General features: G+C 49.8%; 2 protein-coding genes across 5 annotated transcripts in view; one reads left to right on the forward strand and one right to left on the reverse strand.

Annotated features, from left to right (window-relative positions):
- The window catches only part of LOC100120618 (heat shock protein DDB_G0288861), a 116,616-nt gene that overhangs the window by 51,140 nt on the left and 40,283 nt on the right, over positions 1–25,193 (reverse strand). The window contains exon 1 of one of the 4 annotated variants that reach the window (XM_008213839.3): positions 15,482–15,730. The exons of the other annotated variants lie outside the window; for them this stretch is intronic. The gene's annotated coding sequence lies outside the window, so the exon portion shown is untranslated. Of the gene's footprint in view, positions 1–15,481; positions 15,731–25,193 lie in introns of those variants that run through there. 4 annotated transcript variants of the gene reach the window in all.
- On the forward strand, positions 20,214–22,452 carry LOC100678053. Its single transcript, XM_003427651.5, has 4 exons — positions 20,214–20,422; positions 20,507–20,674; positions 21,289–21,636; positions 21,723–22,452. The coding sequence occupies exons 2-4, from the start codon at positions 20,586–20,588 to the stop codon at positions 22,324–22,326; spliced, it is 1,041 nt and encodes a 346-aa protein (XP_003427699.1). The 5' UTR covers positions 20,214–20,422; positions 20,507–20,585; the 3' UTR covers positions 22,327–22,452.

Genomic DNA, 25,193 nt, shown 5'->3' on the forward strand with positions numbered 1-25,193 from the left:
GCAATTTAAACAGGTGATTGAGTGAGGTTGGGATGACAAATTCATTGTTGGGAAATAATGGATTCCAACTTACACGTCCCTGGGGGATGAGGAAGGAAGAGAGCAAGAGCTGGAAGTTTGTCCGAAACTCGAGTGAAAAGTTTCGAGTACTTCTTTGCATCAAACAAGGCTCCGTGCGGCGGCGTGCGAGAGTCGGAAAAGGGAACGGGGGACACGCGAGACACGGAGCGCGCAGTGCGTGACAAAAAGTGACGAGAAACCCATCGGTAGAGACAGATGCCTAGGAGATCCCGAGAGAAGAGGAGAGGCGCTGGAGGAGGAGAAAAAGTCCCGGTTCGTGCGGGTGGCGAGAAGGAAAGATAATGTAAAATAGGGTGGCTCTTCTTGTAAGGCGAGCTTTCTCCGTAAACGGAAACCACTCTCATCTAGCTTCGACCTCCGAGATGCTGCCGCGCAACCGCCCGCCGCTTCCTCGCGGGCTAACGTCGTTGTTTTCATGAGATTTTATTGCGCTTTATTGGATTTCGTTCTTATCCACGCCGTAATCGCGTTGCTATCTTTACGAAACGCGATGGCAAACTCTGTACACACACACACACTGCAACGGAGATAAAATTGAATAAAATTGAGTTCTAATCCTGCCTTTTTTCGCGCCAAAATAGTTGGGGGAGCTTTCGCCATCGGAAAGTTGCAATCGCCCGATGGCTGCGCTGCTCGCTCCCCAGCTTTCGCTCTCACGCACACGCACTGCACGACGGATCGGGAGAATTCCGCGCTGGCAAAGTTGCCTCGAGACACGCCATGGAGCCATCGGGATGACTGCAGACGACTAGCGCGAGTCGTCGCCTCCTTCCAGCGTCGCGTGCAGACTCCACTCCTTCCGCGGCACTTTCTTTCCACCCTTTGTGCGACCGCAGAGTCTCGCGGGAGAATTGGATTAGGTGCTCAAGGAAAGTTGCTCCTCTGACCGCGAGGAGTCGATAAAAAACAGTCTCGCGCGAACGAAGAAAAAGAGTGTCTTGAGAAAAGTCTTGGGACAGACACGAGCGGCGGCTTTGCTTGCCTTAGATAAATCCCGTCGTCGAGAGGGGCAAAAAAAGGAGAGGCCCTAGTCACGCGAAAATCCACCTCCGAAATTGTATATAAAATATCGCCTGGAAATTCCTCCGGGCCGCCGAGGAAGCTTTTTGATATGGCATTTTTTTCGTTCTCGATCCTCTTTGTCGAGAGGCGATGCGACGACGAGGAAAATAAATCTCTCTCGGTCGGAGGAAAGTCACGGAATCTTTCATTTTCTGGGAAAATAAAAACAATCGCGATAGATAGCGCTGTTTATAGAGCGAATGCGTTGCGCAAAGGCGCTCTCGTGCCTGACATCCAAGAAGGGTATCATCCATCCATGTATACAAGTTTCGGCTTATTTGTATGAAATAAAATTACGCGATTGAGCGCAACAGAATGGGCGAATCAGCAGCTGAAAAGTTTAAATCGCGTTAATTTTCTCCTTTATTTCCGCAGTATTCGCGGAGGGGTAATAGAGGGTTAACGGCGAGTCGCCGCGATTCGTTAAAGAAGCTTAATTACAATTAGGAATCCGACGAATATTTCAGGGCTTCAAGAGCTTTGCTCCCCCAATCATAAAGCGATCAGCCCAGCCGTTATATTAGCCATAGGTACCTATTCCAGCGGCGCAGCAAGGATGACGCGCCGAAAGATTCGCTCGAATCGTTTCCATGGGAATCAGTGTATGGCTGCGGAGGAAGGGTACAGCTTTTTGGTATGCGCCGGAGGGTGAAGCTCGGGTACTTCCTTACTGCCCGATTCCAGAGAATATTTTATGACTGACCAACTTTGAACTTCTCGGAACTTGCACAGCTCCCCGGTGGTAATTAAAATTCACAGCCACCACTCGATTTTTCGAAGAGCGCAATCGAGCTTCTCGGCACAGAAAAGTAATACAGCGTTATATCAGCGCTAGCAAGCTTGCGTAACTTCACCTTTGTTTAGAAAGCTGTCAGATGTCATCGACAGACTACAGCGCTCGCCTTATCTGCTGTACACGGATAAACTCTGACTCACCTGAAACAAACAAACGGAACGGGACTTTTAATCAATATGCTATTTCAGACGCTATACAGAGTATTATTCAATGATAATTCAGAGCCTTATTATTCTATTCACGAGATTGCGGGCAAAGTGAGAACAACGATTCGAGCAGAAGCAATTACTCTGCCGGGCATCCGAGATTATGAATTTCGCCAAGATAGTCGCAGTTTGAAAACTCGCGTAAAATAAAGCCATAAAAAAGCCATTCGTCAGAATTAAGCGCGTGACATATCATCGAGAGCGATGTAGGAGTGAAAGAAAGGAAAATAGCTGAAAACCTACAGGGCGCGAGCACGCGGGGGTGCAGCGGGAGAAATGACTCATGCGCCCCGTCTGTTTTTAACCCGCGGCTTCGGACTCGACGGCCGCACGCGTTATGCGTGTACGGCTGTACGCGCTGCAGCAGTCGGAGGAGGCATCCGCTGCTGCGCCGCTGCGTAGCGCCGAGGGGTCGGACTTTAATCTAACAAGCCCCGTTTCGCTTTACACGGCCGCGCGGCCCAGCGGGTTTCGAGCTCTTTCGAGCCACAAGGGGTGACGATCGCTCGAACCCCCGCGCTGACTTTCGCTATTATGAATAAGCTCGCACAATGAGCTGCACTCTCCCTTCTGCAGCAGTGGCAGCGCCGTCGAGCTGCTGCAGCGTGTTATTGCTGCCGCCGTGTGTCTTTTTCTCCAAAAGCTCCCTCCGAGCTCGCGATGCGCACCGGACGAGAAGCTGCTTTCGAGAGCGATAATCGATACGCGCGTGCTCTTTCCGACTGGCGAAAACGCAAGTTGATCAGAATAAGTCGCGGCGTTGGTATGTAGCCCAGCTTCGGAATAATGCAGGAAGAAACTCTCACTTTAATGAGCATCGCAGCCTGCGCCGAGCGATCCATGCACATAGCCATATACCGCGCACGTACGCTGTTTTCACTTATTTAGCGCAGCCAGGCGTAATGCCCGTCACGTTTAAAAAGCCAGCAAACAACGGCAATTTTTCAAACGACTGCGGAGAAACGAGACAGTGGTATACCGGCGGATACAGAGCGGAGCCCGAACTTTTCAAATACAACTTTTCCCCGTCACACGTACGTCGAGAGGAAGCAACTGCTCGCTTTTTGGCATTCGCCGGGCACCGACTGCTACTGCTGCGTTCCGCATTTCAGTCACGTGGCACACGCGAGCCAACACAGCTCCGGCTGCAGGACAGGCGTGACGTCATTTCCGTGCACGAGATGCACACCGTGCGGACCCGTATAGGATGTTTGCGCTCCGCGTCAGCAGTGCCAACTCCGCGCGCGCATTGATTTCGCATCAGATTCGGCGGGAGAATTCGAAAGCTTGAGAGGCTTCTCCATCGGCGGCCAATGTGCTTTTCGCCCGCGGCGGAGCCGTGCTACGCGAATGTCGCCGCTGCGCGCGAGTCTCGGGTGTCGAGGGGGCCAAACCCTCGCGCGTGGATGTATAATGCGCAAGAAAAAACGCTGATCTCTGCCCGGGCGCGTAGCGAGCCTCCCGCGAGCCACGTCGAAGGAGCGCAGCTTTGCAGGTCCATTCGTCACCCGGCTCGCCAACGAATTCGCTCTCAAGAGTCTCGAGAAGTGATTTTTTATCAAGCAAAGAGTCGCGCGGTGATTAATGCTTTCAAAACTTTCGAGTGCCGGTATTTTTTCTCTCGAGGCAAAAAGTTCAGGGAGTATCAGCGATGTTTCCGCTTATAGCCGTGCCTAGACTTTTCACCCCGAGCAAAACGTAAATTTTCCCAGCGCCCCGTTCTTTATGCCCGAGTCGTGCTCCGACTTTAAATATTCGCGGCAGCGGAAAAATATGGCGAGAGGGACCTCCATCGCCTCCATTGAGTCGCCACACTTATCCCGGAGTTCCCGAGACCGAGCGTCCGAGCGCACTAGAGAGCTATGTCGAGAGAACGGTACAATGCCTTAGCCGAATTTAGAGATTTCCCCTCTCGAGCGCAGTGCGGTGCACGTGCGTGTATCAGCGCACGCGCGTCGAGTCTTTAATCAACGTCACGGCTAATTTCCGGGCTCATTGCGAAAGTTAGGAGGCTTAGCCCGGCTCGCTACTGTCAGAGTCAGCTGCAAGCCCGCAATATCATTTGCGCGATCCTCCTCATCTCTCAGCAGCAGCAGCAGCAGCGGTAATGTGCGAAAGATCGTATACATTGCTGCAAAAGGCTCGCAGACATCAGCACCCTCTGTCGCGCTCGCAGCGACGCGCGTGTGTTCTGCGTCGCTCCGAACACGCGCAGCAGCCGGGCAGATGTCACCCCCGCAACGCGAATGCTCCGTGCGTGTACAGAGGGATGTAATTAGTTCATAATTGAAGCGGCTCCAAGTTGGGGCGTCGCGATCCAGACGCGCCGCTGCACACTGTCTCGGCAGCAGCAGCGGCGGCGGCGGCTCGGGTCAACAATCGACCGGATAATTAAGCCATCCGCAGCTGGACGAAAATCCATTGTACAACATGAGTCACGCGCGGCTGCATCGACGTACGGCGAGCTTCTTTGAGTCAGCGCGCAGCTCTCACGCTTCGCAGTGTGAACACTTACTCACCGCCTTCCGCGCCGTGCACTTTCTTTATCTGGCCCGCGTGCGCGCGATATCTTCCTTGCTTCGCGGAACCCGCGTAAGAGCGCGTTGGGTAATATCCGCGGCGGGGTCGTATAATCAAGCGTTTGAGCGCAGAGTAACGGGCCGGCGAATCACTCCGACAAGAGTATAAAAAGAAGCGCGCCCGGCGTATGATGTAAGATAATCGGAAATCAATTCCCCGCCGGGTCAGGGTTGAGCCGCGCGCGCGCGCGGACCGCGTCCAGGCCATTACAGCCCGCCACAATAAAACAATTTATGCATCCATTGGCGAACTCGTAAAAGAGCCGAACGCCGGCATCCCTTATGCCATCCCCGATTCAGCGATATTCGCGCGCGCGCGCCCGATCGTATAACTGCAGCCGTAAAAGCCATAAAAGTCGGCCGCGTGCGCGAGCGAGAGGAAGAAACGCTGGAGTCGCGAGAGAGCGCGAAAATGGAAAGTCGATGTCCCCTCGAGGCGCCGGCTGAGCCTATAGGTATACACGCAGTGTGCAGATGGGGGATGGGGGAGAAACGTGCGAGAGAAGGCGTGCCAGGAAACGTATTAGGATGACATATTGCTCACGACCACTGGATATGCAGCTGTACACGGGCTGCCGGAAATTTGCGGACTGCGTGTTATATCCTCTCTTCTCTTCTGCGTGTTTATATCCTCCACTTCTGTACTCGCCGCGCGCAGGAGGGGGCGGGAAAGTTTGTCTCTCTTGATGCCCGCACTACTCCCCGGGATAATCGATACAAGGAAACTTGGCGCGATAAGGGACGGATGCCTGCTTAAATTCGCAGATTAACCGCAGTCATATTTCAATGTTTGCTCTACGACGGCGACGCATGGAGTTCGGCATCGGCGAAGCAGTGGAGGCAGCCGATAAATCTGATCATAGTCGGCGAATTTATCGACATCAAGGTAGTTTAGTAGTTATATCGCTGCGCGCGTACATAATATACGGTGCGAGAGTGCGTGCAAAATCAAGGCGTGAATTCCCGCGCGCGGGATGAGCATCAGGGCCGAACTCGGGCGTATCGGCGAATCGATTCGAGGTATATCGCGCGTGCGAGAGTTACGAGTGAGCCTCGAGCGCCTTAAATCTATTGTCCGCCCCGGCGTAAAGCGGCCGAGCTGCCGCGGATTTACTCGGCCCGGCTCGATACTTTTATCGCGGACGTTTACGAGGCCGTCTGCGCCCGAAATCTGCTGCTCCGAGTCTCTCCGGATCGGCAGCGGCTTCAATTATGCGGACACTGGCCATTCGGAAAATTGTGCGCGAGGGTCGAGACTACAATGCAGGCAAGCTGCTCTTCTCTCACCAACTATGCTCTGCGGCGACACTTAGGCCGACCCCTGCCTCGTGGCGTTTTACTCAGCCGCGTATATACCAGGAAGAGATGCGGGCGACGCTCATTATGGCACTACGACGTCGCCGCACCGTTAACTCTCCTCGCTTTGTGCTCGAATCGCCGCAGTGACGAGAAGCATCTCTTGTCACGCAGTGTTTATTATCGACACACTTTGCGGTGATAATAGTACATCGACTCTCGTGTATTTCGTGAGGATAAAAAAACTTCCGCGAGAAAAGATATCGGCTGCTCGCCTCGTTAACGATGCGACGAAGGCTCGGCGTTATGCTAATGGAGCCGGGAATCCCGGCACATTAACAAGATTGATATAAGACTGTTACCGCGCAGCCACGCGTATAAATATACATCGCCTGCGCGTGATGGATCGAAGGGGTCAGAGAGGGACAGAGAGAAAGAGAGAGAGAGAGAGAGAGAGAGAGAGAGAGAGAGAGAGAGAGAGAAAGTCTGAGCCGGAGCTTTTTTAAGATTCACGCGCGCGAGAAAGAAGCTCGTACGTGGCGGCGCACATTTTTCCCGGCGCTCCCTCCTTTATTCCCCTTGCCTGTATTTCAGGTAACTCAAATTCACGAGCGGCGCGAGAGAGCAAGCGTCAAAGCCCCTTCGCGCGTTTAACCTTAAGAGCGTCTGTTCAGCTGCTCCGAGGCTTGCTCGCGCGCGCGATTTATTAGGGCGAGGCTTACGCTAGACCGAAAACACTTTGCCGCCGCTACGTTAATTGCATTACGTATAGACGCGTGACTTTCAATTAGCCCTTTTTCTCGCTGCACACCCTGGCCAGTGAATTACTCGCAATATCCGAGTTAGGGAAGGTAGATTGCTGATTACCGCAGGTATCCGCGATTGGAGTATCGCGTATGGGTAAGGCCCCAGAACTTGCGAAACAAACTCTTAATTGATTGGAGCACGTGCAGAGCGCGCAATTAAAATAATCCGAGCTTTTTTAGCAACAACGCCGAGCAAGCGAACGGAGAAAAGACTGCATGGGGAAGCCAAAGATACAGGAGCTGGAGCTTGGACGACTGCGTACCGCTGCTGCAGCACCCTCCCCGAACATGCGGCAACTCCGAATAGTTGCTTCGTCTGCGTAATTACAGCATTGAGCAATCAACGGTCATTAAATTAACGGACCCTTCACCTTTGCGATACGTGTGAATGCGCGTAATTGCCGGAAGCGTTCGTCGACGAGTCGCCCGAAAACTCGTATAGTTCACGCTCTTTATGAACTGTGCGTTGAAAATCAAGGATCAACGTTCGAGCGCGATCATTTGGACGAATCTATTTTCAGACGACAATCGACGAGCATGACGCGTTGCGCAGATCATATACGCGATCGCTTTAATCTTCTTGCGAAGCCCGCACCCCGTGTCGACGCGCCTTGTAATCGAAAAGTCTGCGTCTCCAATCAAGCGCGGCAGCACATCGACATCACAGCCGTCGCCGTCGCCGTATGTCATCATCAGAGCCCAGAACGCTGCGACAGATCGACGTCCGGCTCGTTCGCGCAAGCGCCATCGCGCTGCCGTGACATTACATATCTTGGCCCCGCGACGCGTGTATGCACGCGTGTGTTCATAACTACATACGTGCATCGCCTCGAGCGCGCCGCATTCGATCCGAAAGCGCCAGCAGCAGCGGCTGCAGCGCGTTTTCATGCTTATAGCAACGAGCTATAACGTCTCTCTCGGCGGTTGATGCTCCCGAGCGCGACGTAGTCGAGCCTTTGATTCGACCTCTCGTCGCGCACAAGCGTGTGCATAATATGAGCATCGGCCCCCGACGTCGATGCGTACACTGCCTCGAGTAAATATTTAGCTCTTCTCCTCGTCATTAATTTTTTACGCATACGCGCCTTCCCCCGAGTTTCTGCGTTCCGTTATTATATCAGTCGAGGCAAAGATGTTATCTTGTTTTTTTTTCTGCAATATTCCGCCGTTGAGTAAATTTCTCAAGGCTATTGCGCGAAAACACACCGTTGAAGTGAAACATTTCCATGCCTTGATTCCCGAGCAATAAAGCAAAAAGTACGGCGTCACGCGACGATAACGACGATTGGGCGTATACTCGCACGCGACCGAGAAAGCTCGAATTCAGTGCAGTTCACGAAATCTTGACGAAAGTTTCGCCCTGCACTTTTGCACAAGTGCATCAAGGATACTCCAGGCAGCAGCGGCGGCGACTTCCCGCAAGTTTTTCTAAGCTCCCCCGATCCGCGAAGAGCAGCGATTAAGCGCTCGCCCTTCATCTATGCGCAATGCCGGATCTTCGCCGGTGCGAGCTCTAGAAATTTTCGTAACCGCGAGCGAACTTTCAGAAAGAGCAGCCATGCGTGAAGCGCGATACCGCGAGGAAAAAACTCCCGGCTGCTACGGTATACGAGTTACCGCGCTAAATGTGTCAAACACATCTGACTCTTATTAAAGCAGCCCCGCAAAGATTCAACGCGATGACTGCGTCCTCAGCGACGCGAAAAGGAGTTTTAAGCTAAATTTAGTTCAAGTTTTACGAGCGGTCGAAGGAAAAAGTGCGGCTAAGAAGTAAAATTAATCGGATTTGCACAAGAATCTATAGCCCTGCAGGGTGTACGCACCCACGGGTTTGTGGAGTAAAGTTGTAGAGATAAGAGTTTTGTTAAGAATCAGCGAATTCGCGTAAAACAGCAGCTCATAATACATACACGCGCGGCCGTAGCGCGCGCGGGAGGAGGTCAATAAAAATGAGTCACGAGTAAAGGTGCGCGCGCACGCGAAGTCTCTCTCTCTCTCTCTCCCCCTTCCCCCCCCCCCTCTCTCTCTCTCTATCTCTCTCTCTCTCTACTCGTGTGCGCGAGCTTGGCCGGACTTTATTATTTTTAGCGTCGGCGAAAACAAAAATTACAGCGCGTAATAAAAGCCCAAGAGCTTCGCGGCGGAGCATTGGCGAGCGGATTGTTCCGCAGACACGCACCTGCTGATTAATCCCGATCGCAGTAAACGCGAGAGAGGTGGAGGGGAGGAGGAGCGAGACACTAAGTGTATCAAGGCTGGCCATCGATCTGGATTTGCAAGAGAGCCAAACACCTATCGCGCGTCTATAGCCGGCGTACACAAGCCTACGTGAGCGTATATATATCGAGCACAGAGCTGTAGATATGAGAGCCGGCATGAGTCATCCGGGCCGACGTAGACGGCAGTTCCGCATGCGCATCGGTCTGCGACACAGCCCGCGCGTTATACATGTACATAGGTATATACATGTAGGTATTCAAGTCGCGCACGGCTTGATGAGAGATTTTCAGAGCCGCTTGAAAAATGGACCGCCCTCCCGGCGGCGAACGGCCTCTTTGTGCTGATCCATCCCATGCGTTGCGTCACATTTTCTATTTGTGCGCTGCACTCGATTGGCTGCATCGATCGATGATGGCGCTTTTCGGTAAATAAGGCGTCGGCCGAATCGCTATTTTAACCCAGTTGCGTGATTTATAATAATCCCCCGAGCAAACGAGCCCGATAAGCTGGACTTTCGCGCCGTATACTTGTTGCGCGACGCGCTCTGCTAATGAAAGCCTCGCCCCCGCATCGGCGGCTGCAATAGTCCAAACATCATTTTTCATCGACGAAACTCGCTCCGTCGTCTCGTCTGTCGCGCGGAATAATGCCGGCGCGATTCTCCCGCTCGCTCCCATTGTGCAGGGAGGAACAATGCGCGCTAGCAGCTAGCAAAGATTTACTTTTCGATCTCTCATCATTAAGCAACGGCAATAGCAGCGAAAGCAGCCCCTCTCGAAAACGTCGACGTTTATTCTTCTTTTCAGCATATATAAAAGCTTAACGAAGGGGGTACCTATATATACACACATAATCCACGAGCGAGAGTCGCGCGCAGCCCCTCGAAATTGGGCGACTTCCAAGCAAAGCACAGTAGTGCTGGTAGTAGTAGGCCGTCTCTCGCTCAAAAGCAGATTTAAGGAATCCCCAAAGTTCGACAACTCGCGAGGAGGAGGAAGAAGATGATGGCGCTGATAATCGGCCGGGTCCCCGCTGTTTGCGCTTCTGATTGCTCTAGCGACTTTCTCCCTTTGCTCTCCGCTCTCGCTCTCCGTGTGTGTGCTCTTTCTATCTCTCTCCTCTTATTCGGTCTCGATAATCGCGCACACCGAGGCGAATGTCCTTATCTCAGCGCGCGAGGCCGGCGCTCTCGATAAGATAACGACCGTAATTATTTCCCCGACCTTTCTCTTCGCGCGCGCGCAGGCGTGTATTGAATATGGACGCGGCAGTTCGATTTCGGAAGAGACGCCGACGTGGTATAAATGATATATTATAATGGAGACGAGCGCGTACATGCGCGCGCAATCGCTTTCGGCCTCTTTTTTAACAGTCGGCCGCATAATCGTTCGACCGCAAATAAAATTACCCGCTGAGCACAAAAGGAACGCACAAAGCCTGGAGAGAGAGAGAGAGAGAGAGAGAGAGAGAGAGAGAGAGAGAGAGAGAGAGAGAGAGAATAAAATACGCACTCCCGAAAAAATGCGGGGCGAATCTTTCTTCCATTTTGCTCGCGCTCTTTTTAGTCGCATTCATCCGGAACCCCCTGCGCGCGCGTCGTTGACGTCGTCCCTGCCCCTGTAGCCACCTCGACTCCCTCGAGCTGCCGGGCTTCTTCTCCCAACTCGGCACTGGATTCAGCGTCCGACGCCATAAATATGTTACGTAGCGGCGTGCGCGAAGAAAAGCCGGCGGAAGTAGCCCGATGCGCGTCGCGAAAGGCGCCGCTTGTGCGGGATTTTTTCAAGCGCGACGATGATTTCGACTCAACTTTTACCGCGCGGCGATACATCGCGCCTCACTTCCATCCCCGCGGCGCTTATATCGAACGAGTCCTTCCAGCGGGACTGGATAGGGACGAAGCAACGCAGACGCGTGCAAAATTCATTATTCAGCGGGGGCACACACCGTTGTGTTTCGCTGACGTGAGTCGCGGCGCGCGCACGCGATTTTCTCTCTCGCGTCTTCGGAGATGCGCAGCGGCCGATAAGGTTTGTCACGCGATCTCTCACCAATATACAAATAGCCGGCGAAAAAAACATGCGTGTCGGTACGGCGAGGCTGTGCGTGCGCGGGTGGACTTTTTTCGAATTAGGCCGGCGTTAAGTACACACGGCGAGCTGCGCGTGATTGATCGCCACTGTATTGTTGCACGCTCGAGCTTTGTTTATTCGCTTCCCTTCAATTTGCCTTAATTTTCCGGGAATGTTAATTGGAATCTCGCGGCGTCGGAGCTCGCAAAGTTCGACCAAGTGCGCGCGCAAACAAACCGCGCCGCGTTAATTACCGCCGGAGTTTTTCTTCGCGGCGGCTTCACGAAGTCAATTTAAATTCGACTTTCATTGTTTATCCTTAGCCGGAAAATTGCGCCTGCGCGACGTACGCTCGAAGTCGGGACGGGGCTGCGGAATCCCGAATCGCTCCTACAAGGGCTCTTCTAATTCAATATAGCCTCTGCCCTCTCGCGGATATGGATTTCAAGGAAAAGAAAAGCTAAACCTCCGCCATACTTGACAGGCTTCCGGAGGGTCTGCAAGAAAAGGAGAAAAATCGAAACCAGCCGAGCAGGAATCTCAATCATGCGTAGCGCGCGCTCGAAGAAGAAGAAGAAGAAGAAGCTCCGCGTCAGGGAAAACATCACGAGTTATTTGCGCCAGAAGAGCGAGGAATGCGCACAGCTGCACAGGGGCGAACTCGCGAGCACAAATGAATCGTCATGATTAAACGCGGGAGAAATTGCTAATCTGCTTCGATTAATGATCTCTGCATTATGCAGCAAGTAGCGACGCGCTCGTTTCCGGAGCGCGGATATAATACTGCGAAATCCGAGCCGAGCACGGGATGGGAGAACGAGGCTCCGGAGGTTGCATTAATAAAGCCGATCTAATTTTCCTCGGATATACATGCGCTTGCTTTCGCGTTTCGAGCGAGTCCGCGCTGAACGAAGGGATTCCTCTTTCGCCCATATCTCTTCGGCATTGTCCGTTCGACGAGGCGACTCTACCGCTCTCCGGACTCACTTGCAGCGATTCTTATGAAAGAGACGGCTGGCCTTGAAAGGTTGTACACTGCGTAAAAATAAATCGCGCGAATGAGTCAACGGTTATGCGGATGGAAAATGATGTGTAGCGGAGAAAATATGCGCTGGCTATCCGCCGGCGGTTTTTAAAATAACAATGTGCGCCGTCGACTTTTAAGGGCATAATCTTGTTTCATACACGTCGTAGCACGCGCTGATTGATTTTCCACGATCATGCCTGTGAAATTCATTTACCTACGCTGTTCGAACCCTTTACGTCACCGCCGTAAAAATATGCCCATTTTATTATTTAAACGCAAGTTCGGAGCGCTGGAAAGTCTGCGAATACATTTTGCGCAGTAATTACTTTTCAGCCCGAAGCGCTTTTGACCCTGCGCAAAGTTCGTCAGCTGAAGTTTTGATGCAGGCGAGTCGCTGGAACCTGCCGGGTGCAAAATGACAAAATAATTTCGCTTCGAAAAAATTCGGTGCTCGTCGGAGAGAGAAGGAGCCAGTCGAATCCGGCTTTATTAACGATTCCTCGAGAGAGCGGCGGGCCGGGAAAAACAAATGCTCCGTAATTAGAGCCAGCAAAGTGCATCAGGGGACGAACTCCTGCCAAGATCTTAAGCTGTCGGGACGTGGAAAAATAATTCGCTGCGAGCAAGTTTCTGCCGGAGCGAAACTGCAGCCCTTTGTGCCGTGGAGAATAAACTACGCGCGCGACACAGTGCGGACGAGAAGGAGGCCGTGAACGCCGCGTCGCCGCAGTTTCCCGGGGCACACGTACGTGTCCCGATGCTCCGGACCGGAATCACTGGTGCAAGCGCTGAGCAAGGTTCGCCAAAGGGAGCCGCCGAGTATGCAGGGTTCGATGTCCCACATATATTTATAAACTCCAGTTTCTCCGCTGCGGGGTCGTCATTGTTTTTTCGCGTGCGCGCAGGTGCAGTCGGCCGTGCACGGTTTCAGGGGGCTTTTTCGATGAGAGCGTACGTAGCTGGCTGCTCTCATCGATTGTCTCGGACCTTAAGGTCACCCGAGCTGCTTTTATTATTACACAAAGAGCCGGTCGAGGGTGGAGTCAATTCGCCACCCCAACTGCGCGCAGTTTGTTAAAAAACATGTTGACACAAAGTCGAATATTACGCAACAATCGCGCGTGCTCTGAGCTCAATCAGCTGGTGCCGAGAGAAAAATGTGTAGCCGACAATGTGCGCCTTGTGTGCAGCGCTCTACTCGTCGAAAAATAAACGAGAGTCTTTGCGAGCATGACTAGAACCGCACACGAGGAAGGGAGAGAGCATCGGAGAGGCCTCGGCGGAGTCTTTGTTTATCTGCGGCTCGGAAGTCAAATTTAGAAAGCACCGAGCGAGTGGCGCTATAAAAATACAAGAATAACACTGGCGTGACTCATCGCAGCGGCGGCGCGAGTACAGCACCACCAGCAGCGCGCTCGCAGTCCAAATTGTTTCAAGCGCTACGCAGCCTGCAGCGCAATTATGCGGCGACGGATGTCTAGGCTACTCGCGCGTTGATTCAGCCGGTGCGCAACAACAACGCTGCGGAGAGAGCCCTCGTGTAGTGTATACTTGCGTTAGCGATAATTAGCAAAGCGATGCCAACACCTCGTAATCGCGGCTTCCTTGCTTTCCAATCGCTCTATACAGCGACTTCATTCCCGAGCTGATCTCCGCACCGCAGGCGCCGCCGCGGCGGCGGTCGAGCGCATTCCATTATGCAAACTAACCCGCTAAGACGCGCTGTACGTAACAACGCGCGTACACAGCCGTGTCTTTTTTGAAGCGCACAAATCAGATCGACTTTTACGCGCGTCCGGAGTGTTTCGCATTTTTCTCGTCGAGTATTTCTCCGATACGGGCACTGCCTGATCAATCTGGATTATCATATTTATGTCGCTATCAGCTTCGTCAATCACAATTAATCGCCTCGCCATTGGTATCGGTCGATGATACCCGACAACGTGCTTCTACGTATTAATGGGAACAACTTTTTCTCTCGATGTACCCAACACTGCTTCTTCATTCCAGTGTAAACAAATATTTAAGTAGTCAGTCTTTCGCGCTGATAAGGAAATCGAACACTCGTTTGATGATCGCGCGTAGAACGTTATTCGGATTCAGATGAAATGAAAGAGCAAATAAACAAAACCTTACGTACCCGGTGCGTCACTAAGTACGTCCGCGAATCTGCAATTTATGCACGACGATGAAAGCGCAGGAAAGTTCGTCGAGGACTATACGTGTACAAAGCCAGGGAATTCAAGAGTATAGCTGAGGCCGCTCGCGTGGAACTCAATGTGTACACAGAGGCACAAGTAAAAAATCGAGGAGAACGTGTCCCAGAAAAAAATCTCGACGTCTCGAGGACTGCATAAGACATCGACCGCTGCGTGCGTCCGTGTACGTGTGCATATGCACGGGCAATCGCAGAGCGCAGAAAGCGGAAGGGGGAGAGAGCGAAAGCGGATAAATCTTCCTCCACGTGCACTTTTCTCTCTCTCTCTCTCTCTCTCTCTCTCTCTCTCTCTCTCTCTCTCTCTCTCTCTCGCTCTGCGATAAGTACTATCTCGTTTTTAGCTCTGCCGTATTCCGCGGTTTTTCCACTTTTCAACTCGACAGTCGGAGCAGTGTGTTACAGCAACGCTTCGTTTTGTCGGAATCGTATAAATATACAGGAAAAAAAGAAACTTTTCCAAGGCTCGCCTGCGCGGCGATTATTTATGACTAGACAAAAGAGTTTAAAGTGACTCATAGCCGCTCGGCACATACAACAACATACACAGAGCCGCGCGCTCGCAGCGTCGAAAGAAAACACAATACGGCGCCGGGATCGTGGCACAGAAGCGCGATGGTCAAGATGAAGGATTTTTCCCGACCGAATAATCGCCGCGAGATCAAACGCGAGTATGATCACCGCTGTACAATAATATACAGCGGCTATTCTGGACTTCTGCTCACGACTCGGGTGGCACACATACCGGGCATACCAAACAAGGCTGCGTAGCCGTTTCCTCAAAATTAAAGCGCTGCTCGGAAAAGCGAAACAAAAAAGTTGCTTTTCTCCGTGCGCTCGAGAGCGAAGGAGGAGCGCTGTAGCAGAAGAAAAAAGTGTCGGAGGTATTCCCCATGCTGGGCTCGCGCGCGCAGATACGTCATCGCGTTTGCGCGATATCTTGGCGTTCGGTGTGAATGAACCTGTTTATTAAAGCGCTCTCGGTCCGGCGCATATGCGCGTATATAGCCGATACACGGGAGAGTAGGTCCTCTGTATGTGCACGCATACAGAGGAAAAAACGTGGCTGGCTCGGCGAGTGAGTGCGCGCGCGCGCGTCCGCCGACTGGATGATGACTCACCTCTCGAGAGTTGAAGGACGTTGCATGCGCGCGGAGATAGCTGCTGCTGCTGCTGCTGCTGCTGCTGCTGCTGCTGCTGCTGCGGAGGCCTGGATGCGATGCACGACGTAGCCGTCGACTGCTGCTGCTCCAGAGCTCGGCTCTCACGGCACAGAACGCGGAGGGAAACTCCCGGAAGGCACGGCAACGTTCCACGCACAGAGCGTGATGCGTGCGTCGCGTAAACTCGTGTTTTGCTGCGAGCGCGGCCTACGGTGTGTGTGTGTGTGTGTGTGCGTGTGTGTGTGCATGTGTGTATGACAGAATAATAGCGAGTGAGGGAGAGCGGCGCTGCTGCTGGTACGCCGCTCGCTCGCTCGTTGTGGACTGCAGAAGCGGAAAAGCCCGCAGACGATATCACAGACCTAGGGGCGACTGCATGACATCATCGCCGGCCAATCGCGCGCCGGGGACTCGTGCGCCGACGCGAGCCAGCTGCTCTCCTCTCGCTCGCACAGCTCGCGCTCCCTGCCTTACCTACCGAGCGCTCTTTCGCTGCTGCGCTAAGTCACACTCACACGACGCCGGGGACTCCCTTTCTCGCTCTTTCTCGCTCCCTCTCCCTCGCGCTCTGCGGACTTTATTACGCTCCGTCTCGCTCACTGTGCTGCCGCGTCGCCACTCCTCTTCCAAGTGGAATTTAAACTTGGATGACTCATTGTTTGCAGTCGAAATTCGCGTTTTGCGCATCGAAACGATCGATGCACACAGGCCCGTTGGCTGCTTAAGTGCTTATGCCTACGGCATTTTTTAATTTCACACCTGCCAATTCGCTCGATTTCACGTGCGAATCGTCGATACCGATCCGCGATCGACGTGCCGTAATTGCTGTCGATCGGTCACCAAAATGCGTGACGGTGCGCGCTGCAGATAGAAAGTTTCTCACAACAACATAGTGGAGATCGCGCGTAACACTCGTCGGATTTCCCTATCGCCGTCCTTGTCTCGCTCTCTCTCTCTCTCTCTCTCTCTCTCTCTCTCTCTCTCTCTCTCTCTCTCTCTCTCTCTCTCTCTCTCTCTCTCTCTCTCGCTTTCTCCGTCGTCCTCGCGCGGCTTAGTCACTCGCGGTGTCTCGGCTTCATTCGGCTCCATAGGGCTATCCCCGCCGGCGCGAGCAGCGCACAGTCAGCCAGCCAGCCATACGCGTACATAGGTAGCGCCATCGATTGCGCAACGAAACTCGCGGCCAGCCGTGCGGAAAGCGCCATCTAACGAGCCCGCTCAGCTCTGCCAGCCTCGAAATATACATCGCATATATGTGTACACTCTCTACATATATATAGCTAGACGTTCGAGCGAGAGCGGGAAGCGGAAACTAAAAGGATAATGGCAAGCGCTTCTAACACTGTAAATACGCCGCTGTTGCGAAGCCGGAGCGCATGGGAGATTGTTTACGAGCTCCAAGTTTTGTTTTGGCATTCGCTGCATCCCGGCTTATCATGCTCATCTGATTAATTATTGAGGAAACGCAGAGATCCGAACGTATCAAGCGAGCTTACGAGAACATCATCCCGAATTCGGCTGTATCCATTTCGCTCGCGAGAAATTGCACTTTTACACACTGCGTTTATTGAAACAACTATAATTACGTGATTATGCTCACTTTGAAAAGTGCTATGAAGTAATCGCAATTGCCATATGCGTTCGTTGTAAAAATGTAATTACACCCGCGACAACGCTTGTTTTGAGAGAACAAACATCGAACAAATTTTTATAATAAATTTTAAATAGTATATCGCGCTGCGTAATACCTACATGATGCATGGTCATGCGTGCGGCGTATATAAATAATGAGATTACACGTCATGCGCTAGCGTTATTCATTCTAATGAGAACTGAAAATGTGATTAATAAACATTTGAAAGTTTGATACGAATAAGCGCTTATTTATCCGCTCACAAATCAAGCAATATCTTTGTTAATTCTACACATGCAAATTATACAATGTATACGATGATCACCCATGAATCACAATTACGTGACATTTTTTCGCATCAATAAACGTTATGAAGCTTCAATCATCGCATTGATGATTAATACATTGAAAATACAGCACTATTGGGAACATGAGCCCAGCGCAACACAATGCTAAATTTAAGAGTCAGCACATAATCTAATCAAAATTGTATCGCTAAATTAAAAATTTGTCAAATATTTTAAAGAAACGATCGTTAAACTCGAAGTGAAAGCTGAATTTTTTATGCCCTAATAATTTATTCATCCCGTGTTATGCGCTCCTGCTGTATCGTACTTGTATTGTACTGCATGAAGTCCAAGAGCAAAATTGTTTGATTAAGTTAGCTTTTCTACAAAAAATTATCTTGGTCCGATTTTTTGTGACAAGAAATTTTTGAACAAATAGTGAGGCTTGCGCATTCAAGACTTCGAAAGGCACATTGTGCTACATGTAGGAGGGAAATTGAAAACTCCCCTTATTACAGATCGTGCTGCGTTTTGAAAAGCTGGAATATTAAAGCAATAAATGTCATCGCAATCAAACTTATCAGTAGATGAATTTGTCAAAATGATCCTTAATCAATTAACTAGACAAAGTACGAAGTTTTGAAGCGTAAAGCCAAGGGAGGTTTGTCGTATAATTGCTGATTGCGACTTTTTAATCTCGAACTCTTTCTTTCTCTCCTGACGAGGTGAAGGCCATACCGCGTCCGGTTTGGAGCGCTGCCACAAGCTTCGCAGCCTGGCCGCATACAAAAGTACATTATATCCGCTTTCCGAATCTACTTAGCTTGGCTCGTGCCGCTCTACTATTATACATATATAGCTGTCGCGATTGACTTATTATTCGTCTCGTATGGTATAACGAAAACATCTATAGGGATCACGTATCGCGTCGCGCCCTATTTTCATAAAGAGATACACACGAGAGCTATGTCGACGGAGAGCGAGCCGTTGAGCTTTTGCAAGGCGCAGTGGCTTCGTGTTCGACACGTTCTGTGTATGATATTATATACGTATGTATAGGCGACCAACTCTCGCGATTCTGATTCGGAGAAGATAAGGAGATGTACAGAGATCCGCGTGAATATCCCCTCTCGAGTGTAGCCGTGTATTTCCAAGTTGATATGCGAATAACTTTGCATAACAAGACGCTGCGCGCCGCCACGTCGTGGCCGGGCAGAATACGTCTTGCCGAAAAAAGAGAGCTCCTCGTATGGAGATGTTGAAAATTTATACGCCTAAAACAACTAGAACGTGGTTCTTCGAGTGTGATTGTCATCTGTGCGATTATATAAATTTGAAATTTAAATCTCCCTCCCGAAGAAATAATAAAGGGAATGAATGTATCCGAGTCAAAATTTCAAGTCGAAACTCACCCCAACACGATACGCAAAATGAAATGAATGCATGACATGGTCATTATAAGAATATAGCTTTTGACGTTGGACAGAAGCCTTCCAAGAGAATGTCGGTGACTTAGATAAGCGGTTTTTAAGCTTATACCGTCACAAATGACATCGTGCGTCTGCGACGAAACCTAACATCATCCAGTCTTAGAGTAAAAATTATGTTTGAATAAAAATGCCTTAGCATAGAATAATCGCGACAAAAGTGTAATTACAATAACATGCTTGCATATGTATCTAGGATATCTAGAAAAATTGCTCTGCAATGATTGATGTACAAGACCGCAAAATTTGAATATCACTTTATGGGACACTGATATTTACATAAATGACTTATGGTCAGCGCATATTACAGCTCGCGACGACCTGGGAATTCAAAGATCTTTGATGCGACACAGGGATTTACACACGAGGGGTGACAGGAGCCGTAACAAGGTGCGAGTATGGAATATCACACTGATGTATGAAACATGCTTGCAGGGGTCCGCGTGTACTTTTTCACTCAAACTTCGGATCCCGCAGATGTCAAGGGCGAGCGAGATGAAGATAATCATAATATGCATAAAAGATGCAGGAAGCTGGCGCTTAAGAACAAATGAAATTCATTACTGAAAATAACAAGCATGCGTCTAGTAATATCCTCTTCACAGAATTAATGACGTGTGTGGATACTCGTTGATACAATAGTTGTAACTTACAAAAAAGCTTTAGTCATGAGTGGTATGGACGCTCGCGTTCAAGGAAAACTGTTAATCATCGCGCACACAGTTCCCAAAAGGGATTAGTAGCATTTAGCGCGAAACGCGAGCGTACGCGTACGAAATCAGCAATAAAATATTCAAATATTCCTCGACGAGAGGGCAAATGAACGTCGTGATTAATCCGGGCGCGGGCAGTAGTCGTCGGAGCGCTATATACAGCGCGTCGAGGGATCGAATTCGAGGAGGCCGAGGCACGTTGTCGCGCCGCGGCTCGCGCGAATCTCGGACGAATATTTTTCAGAGCCGGATAATGAACTGTCAGTGTCAGCCGAGGACCCGAGCCTCCTCCCCCCCCCCCCCGCCCCTCTTTCTCACGGTCTGTAGCACTTGGCTGACGTAACTCAAAATGCGCGCGACCCCCCTCGGGACGCCGCCTGCGCCTATGCATAGGTGTATTTACTTTGCGCCGAAATATATACACGGCGCGCGATGGTCCGCTGCTGGGCGCAAACTACGCGTCATGTCCGTATTGATCATGACCGCAGAGACGTGACGTGACGCGTCCAGTGCACCCGCTCGATCGATCATTCTTTCGCTCGCTTTTTTTCGCGCGCGCATTAATATTCATCTCTCGCATTTTTCGACGCGTACGCGCAGCGCCGAAAATATGTAGGTATATAATCCGCGGCGGTATAAAGACTCGGCTCTATCGCGCTCTCGGGCTGTGTGTAACAGCGCCTACAGACTGATAAGAGAAAAAAGCGCTCGAGGTAACGCGCCAGGGACGACGACGACGACGCATTCGGTTGTGAAGCGCGAACGAGGAAACACGTCACGTGAGAGCCGTTCGCGTCCACGCGCGCGCTGTCTTACTCATCGCGAAACGATTTTTATTCTTATACCTGCTTTTCTCGTTTCAGCGCTGCTGCCGTGCGGATCAGCCGTTAAATTTGGAGACATTTGCATCGCGACCTTCTTCCTCTCACTCCAGCCGACGAGATGTCGCATCTATATCCGAGTTTGCACGAGAAGTTTAAGAGCGAGGGATTATGCCCGATATGCCTCATCGAGATGGCCTACTCGCCCAGGTAATTTTTCTCTTTGCTCTGTCCGAAATTCACTCGACACTCGCTCGAAATAATGCGATTGGAAGAAAAGAGGCACGACGAGTGTTATTGTTTCTCGAACGTTTAATTTTAGATACGAGTCATAGATATACGATCTCCAATTCCCTTATCGCCGGTCTGACGGTGGGCGTCGCGAAACAGAAATTCTCACCTGCGCGAGAGCAGAATGTAAATACCCGGCGATGACAGCTAGCGACAACAGCGATTGCACTTGCGATGTTCCGAGCTAGGTGGAGACACCTTGACGAATTTTAGCTCTTTGTTTTTTATAAACGTGGCAGCTAGGAGCTGCGCACGAGAACTCCTTTGTCGGCATACTATATGGTCGATCCATGTTCAAGTTTAGCGAAATCCAATGATGCACAACACAGCTGGACCTCTTTATTGAATTCATATCGGCGTCGGAGTGCGAAGCTACAACGTGACTCATCGGGCTATATACGCGATATTTGCGTCATTTTATGCGGCTATCGCGACGCTCGATTCGCGAGCGCAAACAACAAAGCAGCTTGCTGCATAGATCGTGTAATTGAAATTCGGCGAAAAAAATGACCTTTTGTTTCGACGATTCGCAGGTTCACGTGCATCAACAACCACGTGATCTGTCACCGGTGCCGGCCGTACTACTACTCGTGCCCGCAGTGTCTGCAGCCACTGAGCGAGCTGCCTCCGGAGAGTGCGGCTCCCTACGACCCTCCGCCGCCAACGCACATGATGCCGCATCCGCCGCATATGCCGCAGCCCTATCCACCCAGCGCCCCTCAGCTCCACGACTTTCACGAGCACGAGCGCCGGCAACACTTGCACGGCTGGCAGCCGCCCTCGCCCCCGCGCGAGGACCAGGAGCTCCTGGATTGCCCGTACGCGCATTTGGGCTGCACGGCCAAGTTCGTGCCCCTCCTGAGGGATATGCACGTCTCCAGGTGAGATACTGAGATTTATCGACCTGTCGTTCGAGGGAGTTTTACGCCGATTTCGTAGATAAGCCGACTTGCCGTCGCTCTTTCAGATGCCAGTACAAACACCACAGCGAGGAGCTGCAGCCGCCGGCCTGCGGTGAGCCCGACGACGACCCCGAGCGCGTGCCCTGCCGCTACCGGGCGGTCGGCTGCAACGTGCGCGCTCCGCACTGGCGAGTGCGCCAGCACGAGGAGCTGTGCATCTACAAGGACCGGAGCAGCGGCCCCGTGGGCTCGCTCGTCGAGGAGCTGGGCGAGCAGTTGCACGGCAGCTGCCGCGTGGTTGACGAGGACCAGAACCGCATGGTCGAGTGCCGCTTCCGCGACCGGGGCTGCAGGGTGCGCATGCCGCTCTGGCGCAAGCAGACCCACGAGTCCAAGTGCAACTACAACGGCCAGCCCCATTACGAGGAGTGTCCGCCCTACGACTGCGGGGGCGGCTTCCAGCCGTTCGTCGACCCGGAGCAGCAGACCGACTGCAGGTGGGCCGAGTTCGGCTGCCGCGTCAGGCCCAGGATCGGGCGCAAGGAGCTCCACGAGGAGAAGTGCAACTACAGGATGGAGGAGTGTGCGTTCAAGAACCGCGGCTGCTGCGAACTCTTCCATCCCTCGAGGAGATTCGCGCACGAGAAGTCCTGCGGTTACGCCTATTGATCCGCTCGCTCATCCATAATACGCAGCTCCCGTGCCAACTCAAACAATGCGCGAAAGAGTATTTTCGAATTAAGGTATACTCGGTTACTTTTGTGCAGAAATAAAGAATATATTTATGCATTAAAACTGTTTTCAAACGTCTCCCAAACTGATCAGTGCTCAGAAATGTAGTATAGGACTACAACAATAAAATAAATCAGAATAATGCAGCAGAATGCCTTTCTTGTGCCGTACTGTAACGGTTGCAGTGCAATAAATGCAAGTTGAGCACGTTACGACGTCTTTCCGGGACAGAATCAACATTCTGTAGAATACCGTCTTTGTTACAGCTATAACTAAAGGCGCAGCATATGAGAGACCAAGAGAGAGAGAGAGAGAGAGAGAGAGAGAGAATAAGTATCGAGAGTGATTGAAATTCGGCAACATACGTTGTAGAGCACTGATATCAGTAAGTACAATTCTTATCGACTTCTCGTTTATTCGGGCGACTTTGAGCCTCCTCTCTCTCTCTCTCTCTCTCTCTCTCTCTCTCTCTCTCTCTCTCTCTCTCTCTCTCTCTCTCATCTCAATCGCGTGCTGGTAGCTAGCATCCGCCCGTCAGATACGTTGAGTATGCCAAACCTTCAATAAATAGTAAGCCTAAGTTTTATGCTAACCGCAAGGAAATTATTATTGACTAATCCTGGATCCGCGCCGCCTCCGCGGGCTCGTGTGAAATCACGCGGGCATCCAGCTGAGTCGGCCGAGCCGTGCCTTCTGCACGCCCAACGTTTTATTAGTACTAGACTTGGCGCATGCAGTGCGCTGCGCGCACTGTATTAGACTATAATTTCATTAACTTATCAAATGGAATATAAATACTTGATTGATATTTTTAATATTTGTTGTCTATCACGGAAATATATCAAACTTTACAATATATGATTCATTTCGCGCTCATATAAATTTCAAAATTGCCGCGGTTTCGTCGCCAACTTCCTTTTAAAATTTTAAGGTTATGTCTCGAGAATAGAATAGTCTCGAGAGTAGAATGTCTCTAGAATATTATAAATACACAAATTATAATTTGATATGTATTATAGTATTATATTACATTTTTAATATTAGAATCAATTTTAGAAATCAAAAACAAATCAAAAAATTCTAACGATACTTTTGACGCATGCGCACTACATGAGCCAATCATATTGACGCATTCTTGGCTTCACTTCATCCGGTCATGACTTTTTTATATAGAGATTTTATTTTTCTATTTCGACTGTTCCTACCTTGACAATAGATCATCATGAAATAAAATCATGTTGACGTCAACAAATCCCTATACATAGACAAGAAGAAGTCGTCTCCTAAGGTATTGGTCCCCTCGGGACAGCTTGTGTGTGAGGAAGGTTAAGAAAAAATTACATCTTTTTCTTTGTCTTACTTCAACGTTTCGTCGGACAATATCGCAAAATAAATTTGATCTCGACAGATTTTCCTGATGAGGGCGACATTGACCGCCAAAACGTTTAAGGAAGACAAAGAAAAAAATGTTGTAATTGTTTTCTAAACCTTCCTTACACATAAGCTGCCTTGCAAAGACCAATAATGACGACTTCTGTTAGAGATGAATAAAGTTGTTTATAAGCAGCTTTTGCCTTGATTTCTCCTTCTTCACCTCTTAAGGTATGCTCATTTCCTTTAAACATAGATTTGTACGTTGATTGTAATTTTTTGTTCCAGTCTATTTCATTGTGTCCACTTTTCATGTACGTAAATAAATTATAACATATGGATCCAGTAATTCTTTGGCTTCTCTCTTTGTACCAAGTAGTGTTATTTTATTTTAGCACAAAAATTTGTTTGACCTTCTCCATATTAATAGATACATTAGTATTATAATAAATTGCTTCTTCACGACTAGTTAAAGTTATTCTAAAATTTCTTAAATACTGTGACCAGATAAACTAGCCTGTTTCTACATAATAAAATAAGCATCTACATCACAAATTAAACATCTTGCATGAATACACTGCATATAAGGCAATATAATGATAGATACTGCTTGCGACTGACTCAAACACTGAGTTGGGAGAATATCTGTCAAGATCATCACTTTTACACTTCATCGTTGATAATGTTGAACACACAAATTTCACTTGATGTATCTTCTAATATCCACACTTACATAAAAACATGCATGCCAGAATAGTATACATATATGTTAGTAAGTTTTGAGTGTGATTATATATAAATTTGTATGTATGAATATTCAAGGTTAGGTTACTGCTCTTAACACATTGCCTTGTATTTTCATAATTTATTGTAAAATCCTTTTTTTAAACGTAGATGATTTTAAAATGTACTGCTTAAAAAGAAAGTTGATTATTAAGTTTATAGATTTTAGGTTATGAACCTATTGGTGGAGTCAAGTACTCAACATAATGTGGGCATATTATGTTGACATATTATGCTAAGAAAATATGTCCAGTAGTTATTCACCGGCCATATCTTATGGCGTATTTTCTACGAGAGAAGCCCCATGACAAAATTTATAAAATCCCTGCTGGAAAAAGTGAATAGAAATCGATTGAAATCGATTAGAATTCACCATTAAAGTCTATAAGATTTCAGTTGACTTGAATAGTGAATCTTAATTCCATTTTTTGCATTAGAACTTGATAAAACGTGATAAAATACGATAAAAATCGATATAAGTCGATAATACTCAATATGATAAATTGCAATTGAAATCGATAGACCATGATCTTCTTGAAATTCTATCAATTTCAATTGTAATTTTTCATATTAAGTTTTATCGATTTATATTGATTTTTATCGTGTTTTATCACTTTTTATCAAGTTCTAATGCAAAAAGTGAAATTAAG

Source organism: Nasonia vitripennis, chromosome 2, assembly GCF_009193385.2.
Source record: "Nasonia vitripennis strain AsymCx chromosome 2, Nvit_psr_1.1, whole genome shotgun sequence".
In the NCBI taxonomy this organism is placed as follows: Eukaryota; Metazoa; Arthropoda; class Insecta; order Hymenoptera; family Pteromalidae; genus Nasonia; species Nasonia vitripennis.

Coding starts and splice junctions, on each gene's coding strand:
- LOC100678053 (XM_003427651.5), top strand. CDS start 20,586: ATGTCGCATCTATATCCGAGTTTGCACGAGAAGTTTAAGAGCGAGGGA. Junction 20,675..21,288: donor GAGATGGCCTACTCGCCCAG/GTAATTTTTCTC, acceptor GACGATTCGCAG/GTTCACGTGCATCAACAACC. Junction 21,637..21,722: donor AGGGATATGCACGTCTCCAG/GTGAGATACTGA, acceptor TCGCTCTTTCAG/ATGCCAGTACAAACACCACA.